General features: G+C 46.4%; 4 protein-coding genes across 4 annotated transcripts; 1 reads left to right on the forward strand and 3 right to left on the reverse strand.

Moving 5' to 3' along the window:
• Positions 1 to 623: 623 nt before the first annotated feature.
• On the reverse strand, positions 624 to 9,300 carry osbpl7 (oxysterol binding protein-like 7). The gene is made up of 23 exons (XM_062560086.1): positions 9,121 to 9,300; positions 7,167 to 7,339; positions 6,842 to 6,985; positions 6,700 to 6,753; positions 6,512 to 6,625; positions 6,295 to 6,414; positions 6,088 to 6,217; positions 5,586 to 5,704; positions 5,416 to 5,505; positions 5,222 to 5,245; positions 4,395 to 4,545; positions 4,172 to 4,278; positions 3,908 to 4,067; positions 3,679 to 3,825; positions 3,445 to 3,581; positions 3,014 to 3,151; positions 2,634 to 2,697; positions 2,466 to 2,544; positions 2,107 to 2,251; positions 1,858 to 2,008; positions 1,596 to 1,722; positions 1,187 to 1,309; positions 624 to 778 (listed from the first exon to the last, which is right to left on the reverse strand). The coding sequence occupies exons 2-23, from the start codon at positions 7,287 to 7,289 to the stop codon at positions 670 to 672; spliced, it is 2,556 nt and encodes an 851-aa protein (XP_062416070.1). The 5' UTR covers positions 7,290 to 7,339; positions 9,121 to 9,300; the 3' UTR covers positions 624 to 669.
• A 650-nt stretch (positions 9,301 to 9,950) lies between these two features.
• Positions 9,951 to 12,348, reverse strand: mrpl10 (mitochondrial ribosomal protein L10). Its single transcript, XM_037463525.2, has 5 exons — positions 12,208 to 12,348; positions 11,701 to 11,870; positions 11,097 to 11,261; positions 10,660 to 10,804; positions 9,951 to 10,487 (listed from the first exon to the last, which is right to left on the reverse strand). Exons 1-5 carry the CDS (start codon positions 12,245 to 12,247, stop codon positions 10,261 to 10,263), a joined length of 747 nt encoding a protein of 248 aa, XP_037319422.1. The 5' UTR covers positions 12,248 to 12,348; the 3' UTR covers positions 9,951 to 10,260.
• A 591-nt stretch (positions 12,349 to 12,939) lies between these two features.
• pnpo (pyridoxamine 5'-phosphate oxidase) lies at positions 12,940 to 15,966 on the forward strand. Its single transcript, XM_037463524.2, has 7 exons — positions 12,940 to 13,128; positions 13,629 to 13,753; positions 13,842 to 13,941; positions 14,353 to 14,406; positions 14,487 to 14,615; positions 14,688 to 14,758; positions 15,388 to 15,966. Exons 1-7 carry the CDS (start codon positions 12,964 to 12,966, stop codon positions 15,551 to 15,553), a joined length of 810 nt encoding a protein of 269 aa, XP_037319421.1. The 5' UTR covers positions 12,940 to 12,963; the 3' UTR covers positions 15,554 to 15,966.
• A 904-nt stretch (positions 15,967 to 16,870) lies between these two features.
• On the reverse strand, positions 16,871 to 18,029 carry prr15lb (proline rich 15 like b). Its single transcript, XM_062560133.1, has one exon. It carries the CDS (start codon positions 17,497 to 17,499, stop codon positions 17,161 to 17,163), a length of 339 nt encoding a protein of 112 aa, XP_062416117.1. The 5' UTR covers positions 17,500 to 18,029; the 3' UTR covers positions 16,871 to 17,160.
• Positions 18,030 to 18,272: the final 243 nt, after the last annotated feature.

Below are 18,272 nucleotides of genomic sequence, written 5' to 3' on the forward strand. Positions count from 1 at the left end.
TGAACATTTCTGAATGGGGGAAAACTATTATTTATTATTAAAAAAAAGTGGCATAATTGTGTATTGTATTGTTGTTTTTTTATTCATGAAATAAAGCTTACACATGATAAACTTGGTGCAGATTCAGTTTAATGATGTGTATACGACGTGAGAATTTATTTACACCGTAACATCATTTTCAAACATCTTACAATTATACAATTGATATCACACCTTACTGTACTGTACAGGTACAGTATTTACATGTTTCCAACCCGCTGGATGTTCTTTTCAAAATAAAGGACTATAAAAATGATCTTCTTTATAATAAGATTATATATATATGTATTTGACTGTATGACCGTATATGAATGTCTCTTCAAATCTTTATGATAAAAACACATGACAGAGAAGACATGGAAGTGTTGAATAAGCTGAAACTCACTAACTTCATAAAGAAGGGACAAGTACAGTATCTGTAAAGAAATCAAAAATACCACAAAAACCAACCGACTCCCCCCTGTGGCCACTGCTGGGGGGGGGGGGGGTCACCGGAGGAGACCAGCAGCACTATCTGCGCCCTGACCGTCCCTCAGGGCGGTTCATGTATGCCGTCCAGACACCCCGGGGGGGGGGGGGGGGGCGCTCTCAAAAAAGGCAGCTCTTGCCGTCGTCCTCCTGGACGTCGCATCACCACACCGTTATGTTCTCGGTGTTCGCGAAGCCCGGATTCTCTCTGAGCTTCCAGTACGACTCGTTTGACAGCCACACGTCCCGTCCGCAGGAATCTTTGGCTTTCCTGAATTGGGGGGGCGGAGAAGGAGGAGGAGGAGGAGGAGGAGGAGGAGGAGGAGGAGGAGGAGAAGAAGAAAAAAGAGGCCCCAGAACAAAGATAAGATAAAGGAAGTAGAAGAAGAACAGGAATGGGAAAAGAAAAAGGATGACAAATAAGAGGAAGATGACAATGAAGAAAAGAGAAAGAAGAAAAAAGAAAAGTTACATTGATCAGCCTCAGATATTGATTCTTGAATTGATCGTGACATTCCAGTGAACCCAACATTAGTTTTTGTTGCACAAAACGCGACTTCACAACGTGAAGTTACCTCAAGCTCTGAGACCTGCCCCTTTTGACCCCTTTTCTAATCGTTAACCGACCCAACGGTTAGTAATTAGCATTCAGTGTGAGATGTAAAAGAAACAAACTCACCTGAAGAAACGTGGAACGTGTTCTTGGCCTCTTTTGTTGAGCTCTTTTCTCCGCTCCCTCTGAAACTCCTCGATGTCGTCCTTCGTCCTGTCCGCTTCCTCCACCTTTCCTTCCTCCAGCAGCCTTTTCAAAAGAGGAGCAATCAGTAACTTTGTTTCGTCTGGCCTCTTTCTCTACATTAGTTTGACTCTTTTAACCCTTTCTGAAAGCGCCTCACTAAAAACATCAAAAGACAACGTGCAGGAATACATTTCACTACTATTAAAAACAGTATAAAACACAAGGGATGAAACTGTGAGAGATGTTTCTGTAAGAAGGCGGCCTCAGACTTGAAGCTGACCTGCAGATTCATGAGAGTCTGTTCCGGAAAAGGTGGATAAAAGGTGAATAAAAGCCCTGAAGCACTGACCTCTGGTCCGGGCGCAGCCGGCTGTCCGTGGGGGGCAGCAGAGGCTTCAGGTCGGGGTCCAGCTCGTTCAGCTCCATGGCCAGGCTGGAGAAGCCGTAGTACAGCAGGTGGTCCTTCGGCTGCGGATCTGCGGGAGCGGGGGGGGGGGGGGGGGGGGGGGGGGGGAGTGAAGGAAGGCAGTTTTTTGTTGTTGTTGGGTCTGAGTTGGTTGTTTTTTTGGCTCGTGCCCGTCACACACACACACACACAGACACACACTCACTTGGCTTCCACACGCACTTGGGGTTGGGCAGCGTGTCGCAGAAGATGCCCTCGTGCCACAGACCCCCGAACCGGTGAACGACGCTGCCGCCCTGGTCCAGCACGGCGCCCTGCACCTCGTTCCTGTTCGTGTCCGACCCCCAGTAACGAGACTGCGGCGGCAGAGACACGAGCCGGGTCGGTGGGGGGGGGAGGAGGAGGAGGAGTGGGAGGAGGGGGAGGAGGGGGAGGGAACCGTGGCCCCACTCACCTTGACGAAGGTTATCTTGCAGGTGCAGACGTTGCTTCTGAGGTTGCGGATGGTGACCTCGCCGTAGTGCTCCAGGTAGCGCTGCTGGCTGAGGACGTTGTGGATGCAGGTCACCACTTTGTTCCACTCGTAGTGGTCTCCGTACCTGGGGGGGGGGGGGGGAAACGACCAAAGCGCCCACATATACGTATATACGTTGGGTTTTGTGCAGTTGGTTTTCAGATATTAATATAGATATTTTCTGGGATATAAAAAAAAAAAAAAAGTATTCATCTATTGGCAAAAAAAACGTTGATGAAAGAGTTCATTAGGGGGGTCTGTAGGTATGAGGTTCGCCTGCATGTGGCGGCACTGTTTACCTTGGGAGGGTTGCGTTCACCATTCCGGTTGGCAGAATCTCCAGCGACTTCCCCCAAAATTTATTCTTCCATCGCTGGTCTGCAGGACAAAAAAAACCCCATGTGACGAACACCTACTTACTGAAAGCCAAAATGGATGATTTGGGTTTGATGAGAGAAGAGTGACACCTTGCCAAAATGAGAAGTTCTCAGAGTCTGCATGGCAGGCAGAGATGGGGGGATGATGGCAGACCTGGAGAAATAGAACCATTTTTACACCTGTTTCTATGACGATTGACCATGTTTGTCTCAGGAGCACACCCACACAAGATCACCAACTAAAGCTCAATCTAAATTTTCATTACACCAAATGTAGCTGTGAAAATATAACATTTGAGCAAAAGAAAATCCAACAGGATCTGGTGGTGGGTATTTTTTATTTTAATTATTGTTTCAGCTCTTCAAAGGCACCTCCTGCCTCCAATATCCTTGATGCTCTGAATCAGAGGCCATACTTTGAATGATCTAATGTCAGCAGGTCTGGCAGTGAGCTCAGAGTTGGTTGATACCTGCTCACTGATGAGGCGGAAGCCCCGGTCCTCTCTGACGCACTCGTAGGTCTCGCCCAGCACCGGGTTGAACGGCTTGTAGCGGTTCCTGAACGTTGCGGTGGCGTAACCGGAGATGGCGAAGGCCGCGATGTAGACCTGACGCAGGGAAATGTTCAGAATTTCAAGGTCGATTTTTCCATGACAACGTTGCATTGCTCTAAGAAGTCTGCCTCACATGGTTCCAGTATTTCAAAACAATATTTCAAGATGCACATGAGCTTAAAAAGAGTGAAGACTAATGCACAGAACTGTTATATTTCACAGAGTCGTGTCCTGTACGGAGAACCATCAACTTCCCGGCAAGTGCAGGATCATAGTGTTTAGCGGCTCAGCGTCATCTAAGTGTTGCCATGGTTTCCCGTGGGTCTCATAGGGGTGAATAGTCGTACCATCCTCTGGTAAGGGTCCGCTGTGTTGTTGGCCGTGTCCAGCAGCTCACTGTACTCCAGCTCCTCACAAAGCCTCTGCAGCAGGTTCAGGGGCTCATTGAGAGGAGCCGGCATGGACACTCGAGCCAGGTCCTTGCCTGAGGACAGACACACCATGGGGAAAAAAAAATATCTGTTGTGTCCCTTCGCCAGTAGTGACCATGGGGGGGAGGGGCTTAGAGGAGGGTGGCTTGCCTATGTTGTTGTAGAGGATGGCCATGAGGCCCACGTGGCTGTTGTCGGGACACTGGGCGGGCAGCGTGGTCCGCCGGCCGGTGCTCTTGGGAGCGGCGCTGTTGGGAGTCCTGGAGATGCTGGCACGGTACTTCCTGGTGGCCGACGCTGACAGGAGGGAAACGTAGGAACCATAAGCAGGACATTGGAGACACCGGACTCACTGTGAACTGGTGCGAGCGGGACCCACCGTGTCCTTCCTCCGGCTCCGAATCGGTGGTGCTTCCTTCGCTGAGCCCCGATTCATTGGACACGTCGGAGGAACTTCCGCAGATGACGTCGTAGCTGGCGTCGAAGTACTCCGCGGCTGAGTCTGCCACCGAGGGAGGCCCGTGGCTCTCTGCTGCGGGCTGTTGATGGAGGAAAAACCCGGCCTTCAGAACCCCAGTCAGGGAATTTGCGTCGCCGAACCCCCCCCCCCCCCCCCAAAAAAAGGGCAGCGCGTGGCTCTCACCTCGGCCGACGCGTTGGCCTGGTGGATGTTGTTGGTCTCCCAGGCTTCCTGCAGCTTCTGCCTCTCCTGAGACAGAGTTTCATGCACCGCCTTCAGGGAGGCGATCACTGAGGAAACAGTCAAACACACACACTCACGTCAGGTCTCCTTTACTGTGTCCATCGCTTGCATCCCCCCCCCCCCCCCTGCATGTGGTGGCCTCCGTAGACAGAGCTTTTCTGACCTCGCAGCGACACGGCGCAGATGTCCTGCTGGATTTTCTTGCCCTCGGGCGACATGACAGTGGGGGGGGGCAGCTGGGAGAAGACGTAGTCGGGGATGGAGGAGGCGGATGCACCGAGGTTAGCACTGGTGCCCAGGTGACTGGAGGACAGCTGCGAAGGATGAGTCAACATAAAAACGTTGTATAGAAGCATCATCAGGTCCACTGCTGGTTTCCTATCCCACCAGCTGCTTAACTGGTTTCACTTAAAAAAAAGTAAAGCGTATCTTTACTTGACTAATCCATCGATAAACTCATTCTACAATTCGAATTGTCAAAATCACACAACTGTTAGGCTCCCAGCACCAGATTCTGTGATTTTCAAAATATGTTTTGGATGTTGGAGAAAAAAAAATCGGTGGGGCATCTTCTTCGAATACACCAGCTCGAGAAGTCGGAAACATATTTTTCAGTGTGATTAAATCCATTTACTATGAGGAACTTTCATTTTGTTGATTTTGGTGGCCCCTGTGGACAGAGGTGGTATTGCACCATCGTTTTTCTGCAGACAGGTCCAACAGTCTGCCCTCTCAGTGCGGCTTCGGGTTCTCCTGGGCCTCCATTGGTCTGCGTGTTGGTGGACCTGCATGTTGTCGACGGTTTAATCTGACTTTGAGAAGATTATTCCCTCTGGAACTAGCGAATTGTTCCAGCTGGTCATAAAAAGGCCAAATTATCTATTCCAAACTAATTCAAAGTTCCTTGTAGTAACTTTAATCTGTAAAACGCATTATGTCCAAATTAATACAGACCAAATAAATGTCAATTTTCTCCCATTGCCAACTCACCGATTTAGTTATCCCACGAAGAGGCTTTGTATTGGAGAAGTTCCCCAAAATGTGACAGGAGGGGGTAAGGATGGGAAATACTTAGAAAACCAATATGTTTGAATTAATGTATGGTTAATTTACGGTAACTCAAATCAATTTCCATCAGTAGTGTCAGTCATATAGTCAGAGAGCGAGTTTGGGACCATCCTTACCATTCCCAGGGCCTCCACTCTGGATAATGTGCGAGAGTGGCCCCATATCTTCCCTGACCTCGGCTTCTTCGGCTTCTCGAGCGAGAGATTCTGGATCAGATTATGAAAATAAGTGATTTTATTTTCATAAAATGACGGCGGAGCGACTCCAGAACTGAAGGGCGTTCTACCTGAATGCTGATGATGCGCTTGAGGTCTCCGTTGGTCCACGTCTGCCCCGTGTCCAGCGCCTGCAGCCTCTGGATTAGGCGGTTTATCTCAGAAAGGTCCACATCGCAGCGGTGAAGCTCTGGAATAGAACATGATTCGTGTGTTTATTGACAGGAGGCGGTGTTGGTAGAAATGGGAATCATTTCCCATGGGGTCTGGTGGCTGAGGCCAGAAGCGAGAGCATAGATTTAGAAGTAGAAGAACCAGAAGTAGATTTTGTTGTGCATCTATTTAGGGGATTAAGAAAAGAAAAGCGACTGAGATACACAACTGCAAAGCACAGCTCCACCAGCAGCCTCATGACCTTTCGGGACTTAAAGGAAATGTTATTTCCCATGATGCAACTCAGGTGGCATCACTCAAGATATTATTGGATTTCCCTCAACTTCGTCTGGAGCTACTTAAGTCTGTATAGCCCCCCCCCCCCCCCCAATAAAAGAACCCATTCCAGAAGACGCGCACCTTGAACGCAGAGGTCCGGGTCGTGGCTTTGCTGCAGCCACGCCGACACTTTGCTGTTGGCGGCGGTGTTGGCGGAGGGCGGGACCCCGGCCGGCGCCGCGGCCGGATCCGCCGTCAGGCCCCCAGACATCTGGAGAACGGAGGGAAGAGGAGTTCAGCGCCCGGAGTGTGTGTGTCCCCCCCCCTGGGAGACGGTTCCATAATCACCAGGTCGCCGTTCCTCTGAGCCGGCCCGGACGCGGCGCCGTGCGACGAGGCGTTCTTCTTGTACAGCCGGTGGGCTTGAAGCTTGGTCACCCAGATGTAGAAGAGCTCGTGGCTCTTTGCCTTGGAGACACGAGAGAAGTCGTGCATTTGCCTTTTTTTAATCTCTTCTTTGTTTTTTTCGGGGGGGGTGGGGGGGGGGGGGTTGGTAAAGGTTTACCTTCATGTGATACAGAATGTCCCCCGCGTCCAACTCGATGCGATTGGACTTCTTGTTTATTGACATGACGGCGAGGCCCACGTCCAAAGAGCCCTGGACTCTCCCCCTGCAGACCTTCAGAGGACAAAGGTGAATCCATGAGGTGTTTTCCAAAGTAGGAGGCGAACCATGTGATGATATTCACTCACATCTTGTTGGTTTTTGGAGTAACGCAGGTTCCCTACTTCCAAGACGAAGTATCGCTGAAAAAACAAAACAAAAAAAAAAACATTCTCCATGACCCGACTTCACAGGTCCTACAGGAGATGACGGGGTGGACGGTCTCCTCACCTTGTGCCAACCTTTCAGGGGCCACTTCCTCCTCTTCATCAGATACCCTTCACAGATTCCCGGGGTGGTCACTTCGTCGGGGTTGTCACCTCCCGCCTGGGTTTCCACCCGAAGATCGTCGATCACCTCCCAGTCTTTGACAACCTACAAAAGCGGCGTGAAGGGGAGTATGAAGTGACCTTTGACCTTGTTTCATGGGTCCCAGGACATCTTTGGCATCTTTTCTACTAAACTAAACGGGGTTTATTCTAGAAAGGGGGGGGGAAATCTCTACACATATACCCACAATCCACCCCTCTGGCGTGGTGCGCGCCCGGCGACTCACGTGTCTGGAGGACGACAGAGTGCTGCTGCTGCGCGAGTGCGGCGGCCTCCAGGCGGGCGAGGACTTCTCCGGGCCGCTCGCCGCCGATTGGCTGAGGTTGAGCGAGGACCCGTACGAAGCCATGCCGGGCGGCGCCGACCTCAGACCCCCCTCTCTGCTGGGACCCCCTGCTTCTGGACAGATGGCGTTATATCGTTACTTATTTACTATTATGTCAAGCAGACCGTAGCTTTCTGTGCTAAGTGTACCGATTGATCGACACACTCCTCAAAGGGACTGTTTCAACTCCCAGGACGCTGCTGATGAAGATCATGCCGTGAGACAAAAAGCTCCAGAACAGCTACTAAATGGACCTTTTGGTGAGATCGTTCCCAGAGTCAGAGAAAGGATCTGAATTCTGATGATTAACATGTTTTCCGATGAATCTTTGCAACGTAAAATCAATTACACACACAGTTAGCTCATACTTTAACGTCACACATGGAATCGAATGTTGCACATCTGTTATATTACGCGGCCCCCCGAGGACACAAACCCAAGTGAAAGTGTTAAAGCGGCTCAGCCGAGCCGGAGACCAGTTGGGAGCCTGTAATCCAGTTAGCCAGCAGAGCTACCTGGGCACACTCTGGACATCCGGGATCCTCCTCCACATCGATCGGGACCTCAGAGAAACACTCGTTTTGTTCTTCTGGTCACGGTGCCCGAAGAATCGACTTTTTCAACAAAAAAAAGAAACGTACATGGTGACACTCTTTCGTCACCTTGAGTCCCGAGTGAGGAACCTCGTTGTTTTTTAATCGAAGCCGTCAAAGCTGTTGTTTGTGTTCGTGTAACCGGATGAAGGTCCTCGCCCAGGATGCAGTCTGATTCCACACAAGCCTCCTCGGGAGAGGATTACTAACCTTTGCTTAATTGGTTTTTCGGAGGGTTTTTTTTTTTAGCCGCTCGGTGGAGGAGAGCACGGACGCAACACAAGAAGTGCACAGAGTGTAAAATCACAGCAGGACGAACCACGAGGCCTCGAGCTGTGAAAGACTATCCGCTCCATCTGAATGAAAAACATAAATGTTCTGTGCTGAATGGAAGAACATTTCAATTTGTTTAAATGTGCTCATGTTTTCTTCTTGCTTGAAAGTTTATTTATTAAAATACAGTTTTTTTTCCTCTATCTTTGTTTTCCAGAACTTTGATGAATTGGAATAGTTGAATGAGCTTCGCAGTGGAAACAGATTTCATGTGAGCCTCCCGTTCGTTTGGTACGAGATGAAGTCAAAAATGTAACAATACAGTGCGTTACTTTGAACATCAGTTGCTTCCTAAAGGCTGCTGTTACGTAAAAGCAGGACAGGAGAGGAAGTGACCTCAGTGATGACAGGGTGAGGTGGAAAAGGGATGAAAGGATTTGCAGGTTTCTGAGTTCGCTTTTTACTGAACAAAAAGAGATTTGTCATTAAATTATGTTACTTTCCCACCAGGTATCACCTCAGATATTAAGATTCTAAAAACTTCACTGGAGGTTGTGAACTTTTAGGAGATTTGGATCCAATCCTCTAGATGGAATGAAGCATTAAAATGTTGTTTGGAACAGAATGATGCAGCAACTCATTAAGTGGAAACTGGAGGCAACAAAACAAGTCAACCAGTCAGAGCTGCATCACGGCAGAGGATGGGGTTAAAACACAGAGATTATGGCTGTTTGAACTGCAGCCAATTAAAGGTTAGCTGAAGACGAAATATTTATCGGTATAAATAATTCTTATTTAATCAAATTACAAGTTTTGTGATCAGGGAACAGAGGTGGGAGCCTAAAAGGAGCAGCTTGTGGAACTCAGATTGTTAGAGAAAAAACAGGAGAGTGTCGTACATTGTTTTACTGAGGAAAGTACAACATCATGTCATCGAACCGCAGAATGTTTTCTGAGGCAGTTTGTGTTTAAATAACAGGAAGTCTTACCTGAAAACCACCAGTGACGCTCATCGCCGGATTAATCCGAAAGGCGTCATTTGCGGTAAAAGAAACTTTAGAAAATCCGAAAAGAAGAAAATACCCGAAACAAAACTAAAAAAAAAAAGTCAAACTAGAAGTTACATCTAGAGATAATCTGCGTCCCTCCGAATCCAATCCGAGGGGAGCTGTGCGCGCACCGTGCGCAATCTGTGCCGGGCATTATCCGCATTAGATGGAATTACAGCGCGACCCTGCAGGGAGGGAACGCAGCGCAAATCCAGCCAACCTCGGCTCTCTCTGGGTGGGATCTTGGAGAAGACCTCATATCAAGGGAAATCATTTGTACGTGTGTTTCTGAAGAGGAACCGGAAGGGCTGAAATGTGTGTGTAAACTGCAATTATGTTGTTCTCTCAATTCCATGTGACACTAAACAGTAGTTTGTAAAGGTTGCCAAATACCTGCAATGTCTATTATGTTAGTGATGAATACCAAAATAAAAGCATTATTTCACTAAATAAGGAATATAAACCACCTTCACATCTGAATTAAAATGTAATTTTAGACAATCCTGAGGTAGAAGGCCGTGTTGAACCAAGCACCCGAGCGACTTGTGCCTCCCTCAGAAAGGCTGGCTCTAATAGAATACCTGACCCAGATTAACATGCAGTAATCTGTAGATTAACCTGTGACCACTTTGGCTGGAGTGGTTTTCCATCCTGCCACTGCAGCTACTTTGGGCATATCAAATACAAACAGAAAACACATTTAAGTGAAGATAAAAACTCAATAAATTCTCATTTAAATAAGCATTGCAAATTCTGCCATTTTTTAATCCAAAGAGAATGAGAGATTTTCGTGTGGAAATAAGTTTATTTACATATAAGGAATTGCTTTGGGGACACTCGAATGTTTGCAGCCCGATCCATTCAAGACTTCCACTGACGGGTTTGAGGTGCATTAAAACAGAAGAGTCTGCAGCTTCCCTTGTTCAAGTCTCCTCCTCTGACTGGATGCACATTGTATGACAGTCAATCTCGAGGCGAGAGGAACTTCTCCAGTCCAAATTTTAAAAGCTTGCCTGCAACTTAGTTGTGAAATTACAATAAATTCTTCTGACGTGTCCAATCCCACAGTCGCTCCGAGCTCTACGTGGCCTCTTCCGCTTTGGGCGCTCCCTCCGGGCTCTGCTGCTTGATGTACTGCTGGAGGAGGGCCGACAGGCGGGCCGGGTGGCGCTGCAGCATGGCGGCTGTGTGGGAGGTGAGCATCGTCAGCCCGCTGACCAGCTCGCCCTGGATTACGGACATTGACGGCAGTTTGGCGTAGCTCGCCAGTCCCTGAGCGCTGAGCAGCGTGTTGTCTACACAGGCTCCTGTTGACAGGGGAGCAGTGAAGAATGAGCCGCAGTTATAAATAAGCACAATATGTGAGAGGGCGGATAATGACACGAGATCCAGGTGGATTACAAGGGTTAAATCCATTTAATTTTGACATCTCATTGTTGATAATAGATTTCTCTTCTCGATACATAGGAACAAACGTACCAAGCAGTGTCATTTGTTGGCTGACCCTCAGAGTTGACAGCATCTCCTTCACTTTTGGCTCTTTGCTAACAAACAGAACCGTGGGGCCGATGAACAGAGGAGCCATGTTGGAGAAAGGGCTGTCTTTAAGGAACGACCGAACCGCCTGGGGAGCAGAGACATTTTAATCAACAGTCATTAATTACTTTTCATGTATGCAGCAGTAGAGAAAATGAATGTTTTACACCTTGAAGAAGTAAATTGTGTGAAACCAAAACAACATGCAATGAGTTAAACATAATAATCCATTATTACACCAGAGATTGAGTGATCCTCCTGCCGAAAAATGTTCCGATCCATTTGTTGTAAAGAAATGTTACACATTGTGGATTTTACAGTTTTAAATGACAACATGCATAACATGCACTTATTTTTTAATAAAACTAGTTTAGTATTACCTGGTTGGGGAAGAACCGGACAGTGATGCCATGTTTATGAAGTCTGTTCTTTAGAATCATCATGTCGTCATGGTTACAGGCGTTGTTCTGGACCACAGCGACCATCTTAGAGTCTTGGAAAACGTTCTTCAAATTCTTCTTCAAGACCAACGAATACGGACTATCCTGTGGGAATAGAAGGGAGACATTTGTGACGTAAAGCTGGGAAGGGATTGAAACAAGAAAAATAAGGGTTGTTGTAACCAATGAGTTATTTAATCCAAAACACATATTTTTTACTTAGTGACTTGGAGGATCAAAAAATATTTTTTTTATATTTTTATTTATTTTGATCTTATTTCGATCTTCAAAAAAAGCTTCCTCTCAGAAGGTAGTCATTTTACTGAATAATCCGATTATCTTTATTTAATGTGATTTTGGTAAATAAGCTTAGAACAGTACACGATCACAATGATTTAAGCTCACACAGGAAATTGGTTGTACTGTAACATCACTAGTCACATTATCATGTACTGTGCCTGAAGGCGTGTGTTCACGTTGAGTGCATTGGACATGCAGCTCTAGGCTACGGGCCCTTGGGGGCTTACAGCGGGATGAGCGTTACCTCTTGGCCTTCTCTGCGTTGGGCTGGATAGGCTCCAGGAGGGATGACCCGTTTAGGAGGAATGTACTCCGTCACAGCCATGAGCTTCTGTTTAAGGATGTGCATCGGCCTCCTGTGGCGAGTCACGGCCTTGGAGCCGTGCCGAACAGTCTGTGTCAGGGGAAGCCATCCTGAAAGTAAAAGTCTGTTGATCACCCGCTAACGTGACAGAAGAGCCCTAGGCTGCTGTGTTGACACTGGCTAGCTAAACGTCTCCATCCTAGCTGAAACGCAGTTGAATAGGAGCTACCGAACACTGCTAGCTAAACACCACCCTATCCCAAACCATGTTAATTAGAAGCTTGCTAATATGAGCTAGCTAACGTAAACACCTCTAGCATATCGTATACGCTATTTAATAGAAGCTAGCTAACACTGGTAGCATTATATTGTGTTAGAAGAAACACCGTCCTAACTCGATACAGACAGTTGTCTAACGCTAGAAATGTGTTAATTACTTTACATTACCCTGTTTCGGTAGTAATTTTACAAACAAGGTCGCCGCCATCTTTAACAGGAAACCGCTAACCAGGAAGTGACGATTGAGCGAATGGTGCGTTCATATTGCATCGGAATTATTAGAATTTCAACCATGTAACACTATTAGAGGAAAACTGAGAAACTATCAAAGTAGTTTATTTTCTTGACTGATTAATATGTTATGTCATAGTATTATTTATTTTTACATGCATACAATTTGGATTATAACAAATTATAAACTATAAATATAACAATAACTACAGCCAAACATCATGCTTTTCTAACTAATTATATGGTGCATTTAGTATGCTGCCAGACAATTAGAATAAATATTTCATTTAAAAGAACAACGTATTTCTCGTCTTGGATAAGTGGAGTAGAAGCATCAAGCGGACTAGAGAAGAAAATTCTTGAGTCAACCACAAGTACCTGAAATTGTTGTAATATGTCCATGGACACAATAAGATGAGTTTGACGCAACTCGGATAATCTTATTAACACACAGGAAGTGAATGCAGCATGACGCGTCGATGTGCAGCTTAATCGTCATATCCTCGTTTCTTTGACTTTGGGTTTGATTTATATCGTCTGTTCACACAGTCAACTTTATAGATACATTAAATAAAATCCTACGTTTTATAATATGGTTATTTAAATCATGTCCCCTCGAGAAGTTACAAAACATTTTGCGTAATATTTTACGTAACTGAGCTGCGTGGTGACGTCAACGACAGTTCGACGAGCATGAGGCGCATACTCAGTACGAGTTTATTGGGGCTGACCAGAGTATTTGGAAGAAATCGGCCGTCTCGTGCCTCGTTTCCGGTCAATTTCTGCAGGAAATCGTCGACTGAGCGACCGACCATGGACCTGAGTGACATGCGGAAGAAATACAAGGGAGATGAGGAGGTGAGTGCCTGTGCCGGAGCGATATATACATATAAAGCGGTCTGTGTTGCTGCAAGGTTACGATGATACAAAGCCAATGTTAGGTGTACAAATACTGCATAATGTTCGACACTATGTGAAGCAGAAGGTGTCGGAGTTTTCATGTTTCAGACTTTGGCTTTATACCTGTACAATATATTCTATAAAAAAAACTAATAAGACGCTGGCACTGACAGTGGTCATTCAAGGCCTGCATGCGAGTTATGTCAGAATATTATGTCTCCTTCCAGTGGTGGAGGAACTATTAGTACTAATAGCACTCAGAGAAAATACCCCACTGCAAGTACTGCATTCAATACATTAATTAAGAAAAAGTATGTGTGCACAAAGCTTTTGTGCAATGTGTACCTCTGTGAAGTAATGAAGTAAAAACTACAATCGCATGAAATGTAAATACAGTAAAGTACCTTGAGCGTGCACTGCCTGCAGCTCAGGTGACTGATTGATTAATCGGTCCGCAGTGCTTTGAGGAGAGCCAGCTCGTGTCTCTGGACCCCATCAAACAGTTTGCCGACTGGTTCGATCAGGCCACAAAGTGCCCCGAAATCGGGGAGGCCAACGCCATGTGCATCGCCACGGCAACCAAGTAGGTAGCACCACTCTCTTGAGAAAAAAAAAAACGACGAATGGATCATTGGTCCCCTATTGATGGCGACTTCACTCCGTCTGCGCAGAGACGGGCGGCCGTCAGCTCGCATGGTCCTTCTCAAAGGTTACAGCCACGAGGGGTTTCGCTTCTTCACCAACTACCAGAGCAGAAAGGGCTCCGAGCTGGTAGGTCTCTCTCTCTCTCTCTCTCTCTTTCAAAAGTCTCTTTGTTTTACCCTTTGGTTGGAACAAACAAGCACCTCTTACCTCTGTCACCTGAGAATCAACATTTTTCTTTTTTCGGAGTGACACACGGAGTAAAGTATTTCATTCTTTCTCAAAGACAGAGGATTAATATCTGGGGGTGTTGTGATGGACCTTTCAGACTATTTCCACACGATTAATTAAGAAAATAGGAAGATTAATCAATCAAATGTCTTTATTAGTGTCCCCTTTATTATTTATTATATTTTCACCTAATTTTATAGATGTATTTAATAAGTTATTGCCTCGTGTGTTTGTGAGTCAACTCATTCGAGTATGAATTATTATTTTGTGGTTTCACTTCATCCCTTCTGGCCTGATCTTTGTCCACAGGAGAGCAATCCGTATGCGTGTCTGGTCTTCTACTGGGAACCCCTCAACAGGCAGGTCGGCATCTTCTCCCGCGCGCTCACTCCAATGGTACATTTTTCGCAGATGTTGTATTAAATCACATCTCTCACGTGCAGGTTCGCATCGAGGGCACCGTGGAGCGAATCCCCTCCCAGAGCTCCTGTGACTACTTCCGCTCCCGACCAAAGAGCAGCCAGATCGGCGCCGTCGTGAGCCGCCAAAGCACTCCGGTCCCCGACAGAGACGTAAGAGCCCAAGCCGCCCGGCGGGTGCGCGAACGCACGAGTCGAAACTGTCACGCCGTTGTTTCTTTCTAGTATCTGCGGCAGAAGAATGCCGAGCTGGAGGAGAAGTACAAGGACACAGACGTGCCAATGCCCGACTACTGGTACGCATTACTTCATTATCTCTTTACATTAAATCAAGCTACAAAGTCTTAAGATTGAAAGGCGATGGTCCATTAAAAGGAGTGATATTAAAAGCTATTTAAGCTTATTTTACCATGAAGACAGGATTTGTCCAATGTTCCTGCTCCTTTATAGGTTACTTAGTATCATATTATATATTTTTTGTTAACCAAACTGAATCCGGAGTGTAAAAACAGTCTTACTTTGTGTGTGGCTCATAATGTACTAAATGCACGTCATGGTGTATTGATGTAGACTTGAAACTAGAGATTGTTACCATTGACTCACGTTTACAATGAATTTCCTCATAGACTTCTATAGGACCAGAGGAGTCGCCCCTGGTGGTCATTGGAGACATTGCAGCTTTAAGAAATAAAGCAAGGCTTCACTTTTCATCTGGGCAAAATGTCCATATTTTTAATGCCGCCAGCTTTAAAACGGTGTGTATAGTTCTGTAGTTGAGGAAAAATAAACTTAATTTTTTACTGCAAATAAACTTTTGTTTCAAATATTCTACAATGAGGCACGAATCTCACAAACTCTCTCTCAGAAATCCGTTTGTTCGTTTTAGTTTCCGACACTACTTACAAACGGGTACATTCCAACACAGGGGCGGCTACGTGGTCAAGCCTTCCGTGATGGAGTTCTGGCAGGGTCAGACCAACCGGCTCCACGACCGCATCGTCTTCAGCCGCCCGAGGGACGGAGCGCCTGAGCCGGGGGAGCTGCAGCGCGCCGCAGAGGGCGGCTGGGTGTACCAGCGTCTCTCCCCGTGAGGGGAGACCCCCGACAGGAGGAGGAGGAGGAAAGCTGCCGCTGTGTGTAGCATCTACATCTATCACCTCGTCGTTTTTTGTTTTTTTTGTTCTCAACAAATATTTTGGTGGTTGCCACGGCAACAGAGGTGTTACGCAACCGCACGGTGAGCAAGCAGACGCCGCGCGGCCTGCTCCTCCTTTTGTCATCGGTGATCGGCGGCGTTCCCAACGTGTCTCTCTGCCGTCTTCACTTCTGCCACTGAGGCGACTTTCTGTCCATTTCATACGTCGCCGTAATTGGCAACGCTTCGGTCGCGCTGCCGGTGGTTCGAGTTGGTTCAAGTGTCTCGTGTTGTTCGGCAATGTTTGTTTTCGACTTATTTACAAAAGTGGACTGGAGCCAGTAATAAAGTTTGATTTGTAACCGAGGACTAAGTGTGTGTGATGGCCAGCAGATGTCAGCAGCAATGCAGATGCAAAAAATCAAATCAACAAAACAGAAAAACCTAAAGATGAAATGCAAATGAGTCAACAGTGGCCAACAAAATATATATATTTTGAATATATTTTGAATAAATTGCACTATGAAAATTCTACTTGAAACAGTAGATGTTGACAATTTGAAATTTCGTTAAGCTCTTGGCACGTAAAGCAATGTTACCATGTCTGCCGGTTTGTAAAATCTTACATTTATATTTTATAATATAACCGTGAGCTCATGAACAGAAACCCATATTTGGTCATTTCTGCCTGTTTGTCCAATTAATCCTAATAGTTTAAGTGGACACTTGCATTGCAGAATTTAAAATGTATTGAATTCAGCAGCAGATACAGAACATTTAGGACTCAACAACCTGAACAACCTACACTTTATCTCTTTGGCCTTTGATTCATTTTTTGAGGATATGACCCACAATAAAAAAAAAAAAGTGCGTTTATCTTTATTGCCCCGAGTCCTTGAGTGATCTGACCTAATGGATGCCAGAATACAAAATGTAGCAGCAGCGCGCTGCATATCAGGTGTCATATCAGGTGTCATATCGGGTGTCTGCTGGGCGTCACCATGGCAACAGAAGCAGCACCATGTCTCTGTAACCTGAAAACAAGATTCACACGCAGAGTCGCCTGCATCATTGATTTAATCAAAAGGTTGAGACTTATTTGTACAGATGTATTAAAAACTAAATACACTTTTTTTTTAGGTTTAGGACTTTATAAACATTATTTACCATATATGTGAAGAACCACAACATTTCAGACGTCAAAATCAAGTCTCTACTTTGGTCATAGAAATGTAATAAAAATGGACATCTTGTTTATTGATTGTGTCAAAAAGACAAAAACAAAGAGGCTTGAAATCGAAAGAAATCTGCATGCTTCATAAAAAATACAAAGTGAATTCACAACAACGCCTCGGTTCCTTGCATTACTTCACGCAGATCAATAAACAGTGTGAGACAGGATGAGACGTGATGTCTCCAGCACCAGTCCTGTGTGTGTTCAGGTGCGTCTCCATCGGTTCCACCTGCCGTCCCGGGGACAACTGTTTGTCCACCTGTGCACACGTGGCCCCGCATGGTTGCGCTCGTGTGTGTTTCTCCCCGTCCTCGGAGGGTTCGTCTCACTTATTTGTCCGTCTTCTTCTGGTGGTTCTCGTCGCTGAGCTTGTGCTCGGCGAACAGGTCCGGCTTCTCCACCAGCGTCGCGCGGACCTTCTTCTTCTCCTTGAAGCGTCCGGAGTTGGACACCTTGACGTGGCGGCCCTTGGTGGCAGATTTATCCACGATCTTCTCCAGCCTGGCGCTGAACTCGCTGTCCATGCGGTCCGGAGAGGGGTCGCCGCTGGAGGCGTGCTCCTTGTGGGCGGTGTTGCTGCCGTGCTCCGGGGGGATCTCGTACAGGACTTTGGATTCGGACTTCTTCTTGCGGGAGAAGGTCAGCTTCCACCAGCTTGAGTCGGCCATGGCACGGGACTTGGGAGGGGGGGGGGGGAGACCTGGAGGGTGCAGAGCAAATACTGAGGTAACTTCATCAACCAATCGATGGGTTACTGAACAGGCCGAGGGAGGAAGTGTCAACCTCAACCCCCTAACTTCACCTGCAAAACGTCTCTCTCAAAGACACACAAAACAACCACAAAGAGACACAAGGAAACCAGAAGGAGACACAAAACAACCACAAAGAGACACATGGAAACCATAAGGAGACACAAAACAACCACAAAGAGACACAAGGAAACCATAAGGAGACACAAGGAAACCAGAAGGAGACACAAAACAACCACAAAGAGACACATGGAAACCATAAGGAGACACAAAACAACCACAAAGAGACACAAGGAAACCATAAGGAGACACAAGGAAACCAGAAGGAGACACAAAACAACCACAAAGAGACACATGGAAACCATAAGGAGACACAAAACAACCACAAAGAGACACAAGGAAACCATAAGGAGACACAAGGAAACCAGAAGGAGACACAAAACAACCACAAAGAGACACAAGGAAACCATAAGGAGACACAAGGAAACCAGAAGGAGACACAAAACAACCACAAAGAGACACAAGGAAACCATAAGGAGAGACAAAACAAACACAAAGAGACACAAGGAGACACAAAACAACCACAAAGAGACACAAGGAGACACAAAACAACCACAAAGAGACACAAGGAGACACAAAACAACCACAGAGAGACACAAGGAAACCATAAGGAGACACAAAACAAACACAAA

Source organism: Pungitius pungitius, chromosome 21, assembly GCF_949316345.1.
Source record: "Pungitius pungitius chromosome 21, fPunPun2.1, whole genome shotgun sequence".
Lineage (NCBI taxonomy): Eukaryota > Metazoa > Chordata > Actinopteri > Perciformes > Gasterosteidae > Pungitius > Pungitius pungitius.

What these genes read in the sequence shown, in the direction of transcription:
- prr15lb (XM_062560133.1), bottom strand. Translation starts at nt 17,499, where the DNA reads ATGGCCGACTCAAGCTGGTGGAAGCTGACCTTCTCCCGCAAGAAGAAG.
- mrpl10 (XM_037463525.2), bottom strand. Translation starts at nt 12,247, where the DNA reads ATGGCGGCGACCTTGTTTGTAAAATTACTACCGAAACAGG. An exon ending in AAAATTACTACCGAAACAGG is followed by an intron (nt 11,871 to 12,207) that starts GTAATGTAAAGT and finishes TTTTACTTTCAG; the next exon opens with GATGGCTTCCCCTGACACAG. An exon ending in TCCGGTTCTTCCCCAACCAG is followed by an intron (nt 10,805 to 11,096) that starts GTAATACTAAAC and finishes TCTGCTCCCCAG; the next exon opens with GCGGTTCGGTCGTTCCTTAA.
- osbpl7 (XM_062560086.1), bottom strand. Translation starts at nt 7,289, where the DNA reads ATGGCTTCGTACGGGTCCTCGCTCAACCTCAGCCAATCGGCGGCGAGC. An exon ending in CTCAGAGGAACGGCGACCTG is followed by an intron (nt 6,218 to 6,294) that starts GTGATTATGGAA and finishes TCCGTTCTCCAG; the next exon opens with ATGTCTGGGGGCCTGACGGC. An exon ending in GTGAACGCAACCCTCCCAAG is followed by an intron (nt 2,252 to 2,465) that starts GTAAACAGTGCC and finishes CCCCCCCCCCAG; the next exon opens with GTACGGAGACCACTACGAGT.
- pnpo (XM_037463524.2), top strand. Translation starts at nt 12,964, where the DNA reads ATGAGGCGCATACTCAGTACGAGTTTATTGGGGCTGACCAGAGTATTT. An exon ending in GCAGAAAGGGCTCCGAGCTG is followed by an intron (nt 13,942 to 14,352) that starts GTAGGTCTCTCT and finishes CTTTGTCCACAG; the next exon opens with GAGAGCAATCCGTATGCGTG. An exon ending in GTGCCAATGCCCGACTACTG is followed by an intron (nt 14,759 to 15,387) that starts GTACGCATTACT and finishes ATTCCAACACAG; the next exon opens with GGGCGGCTACGTGGTCAAGC.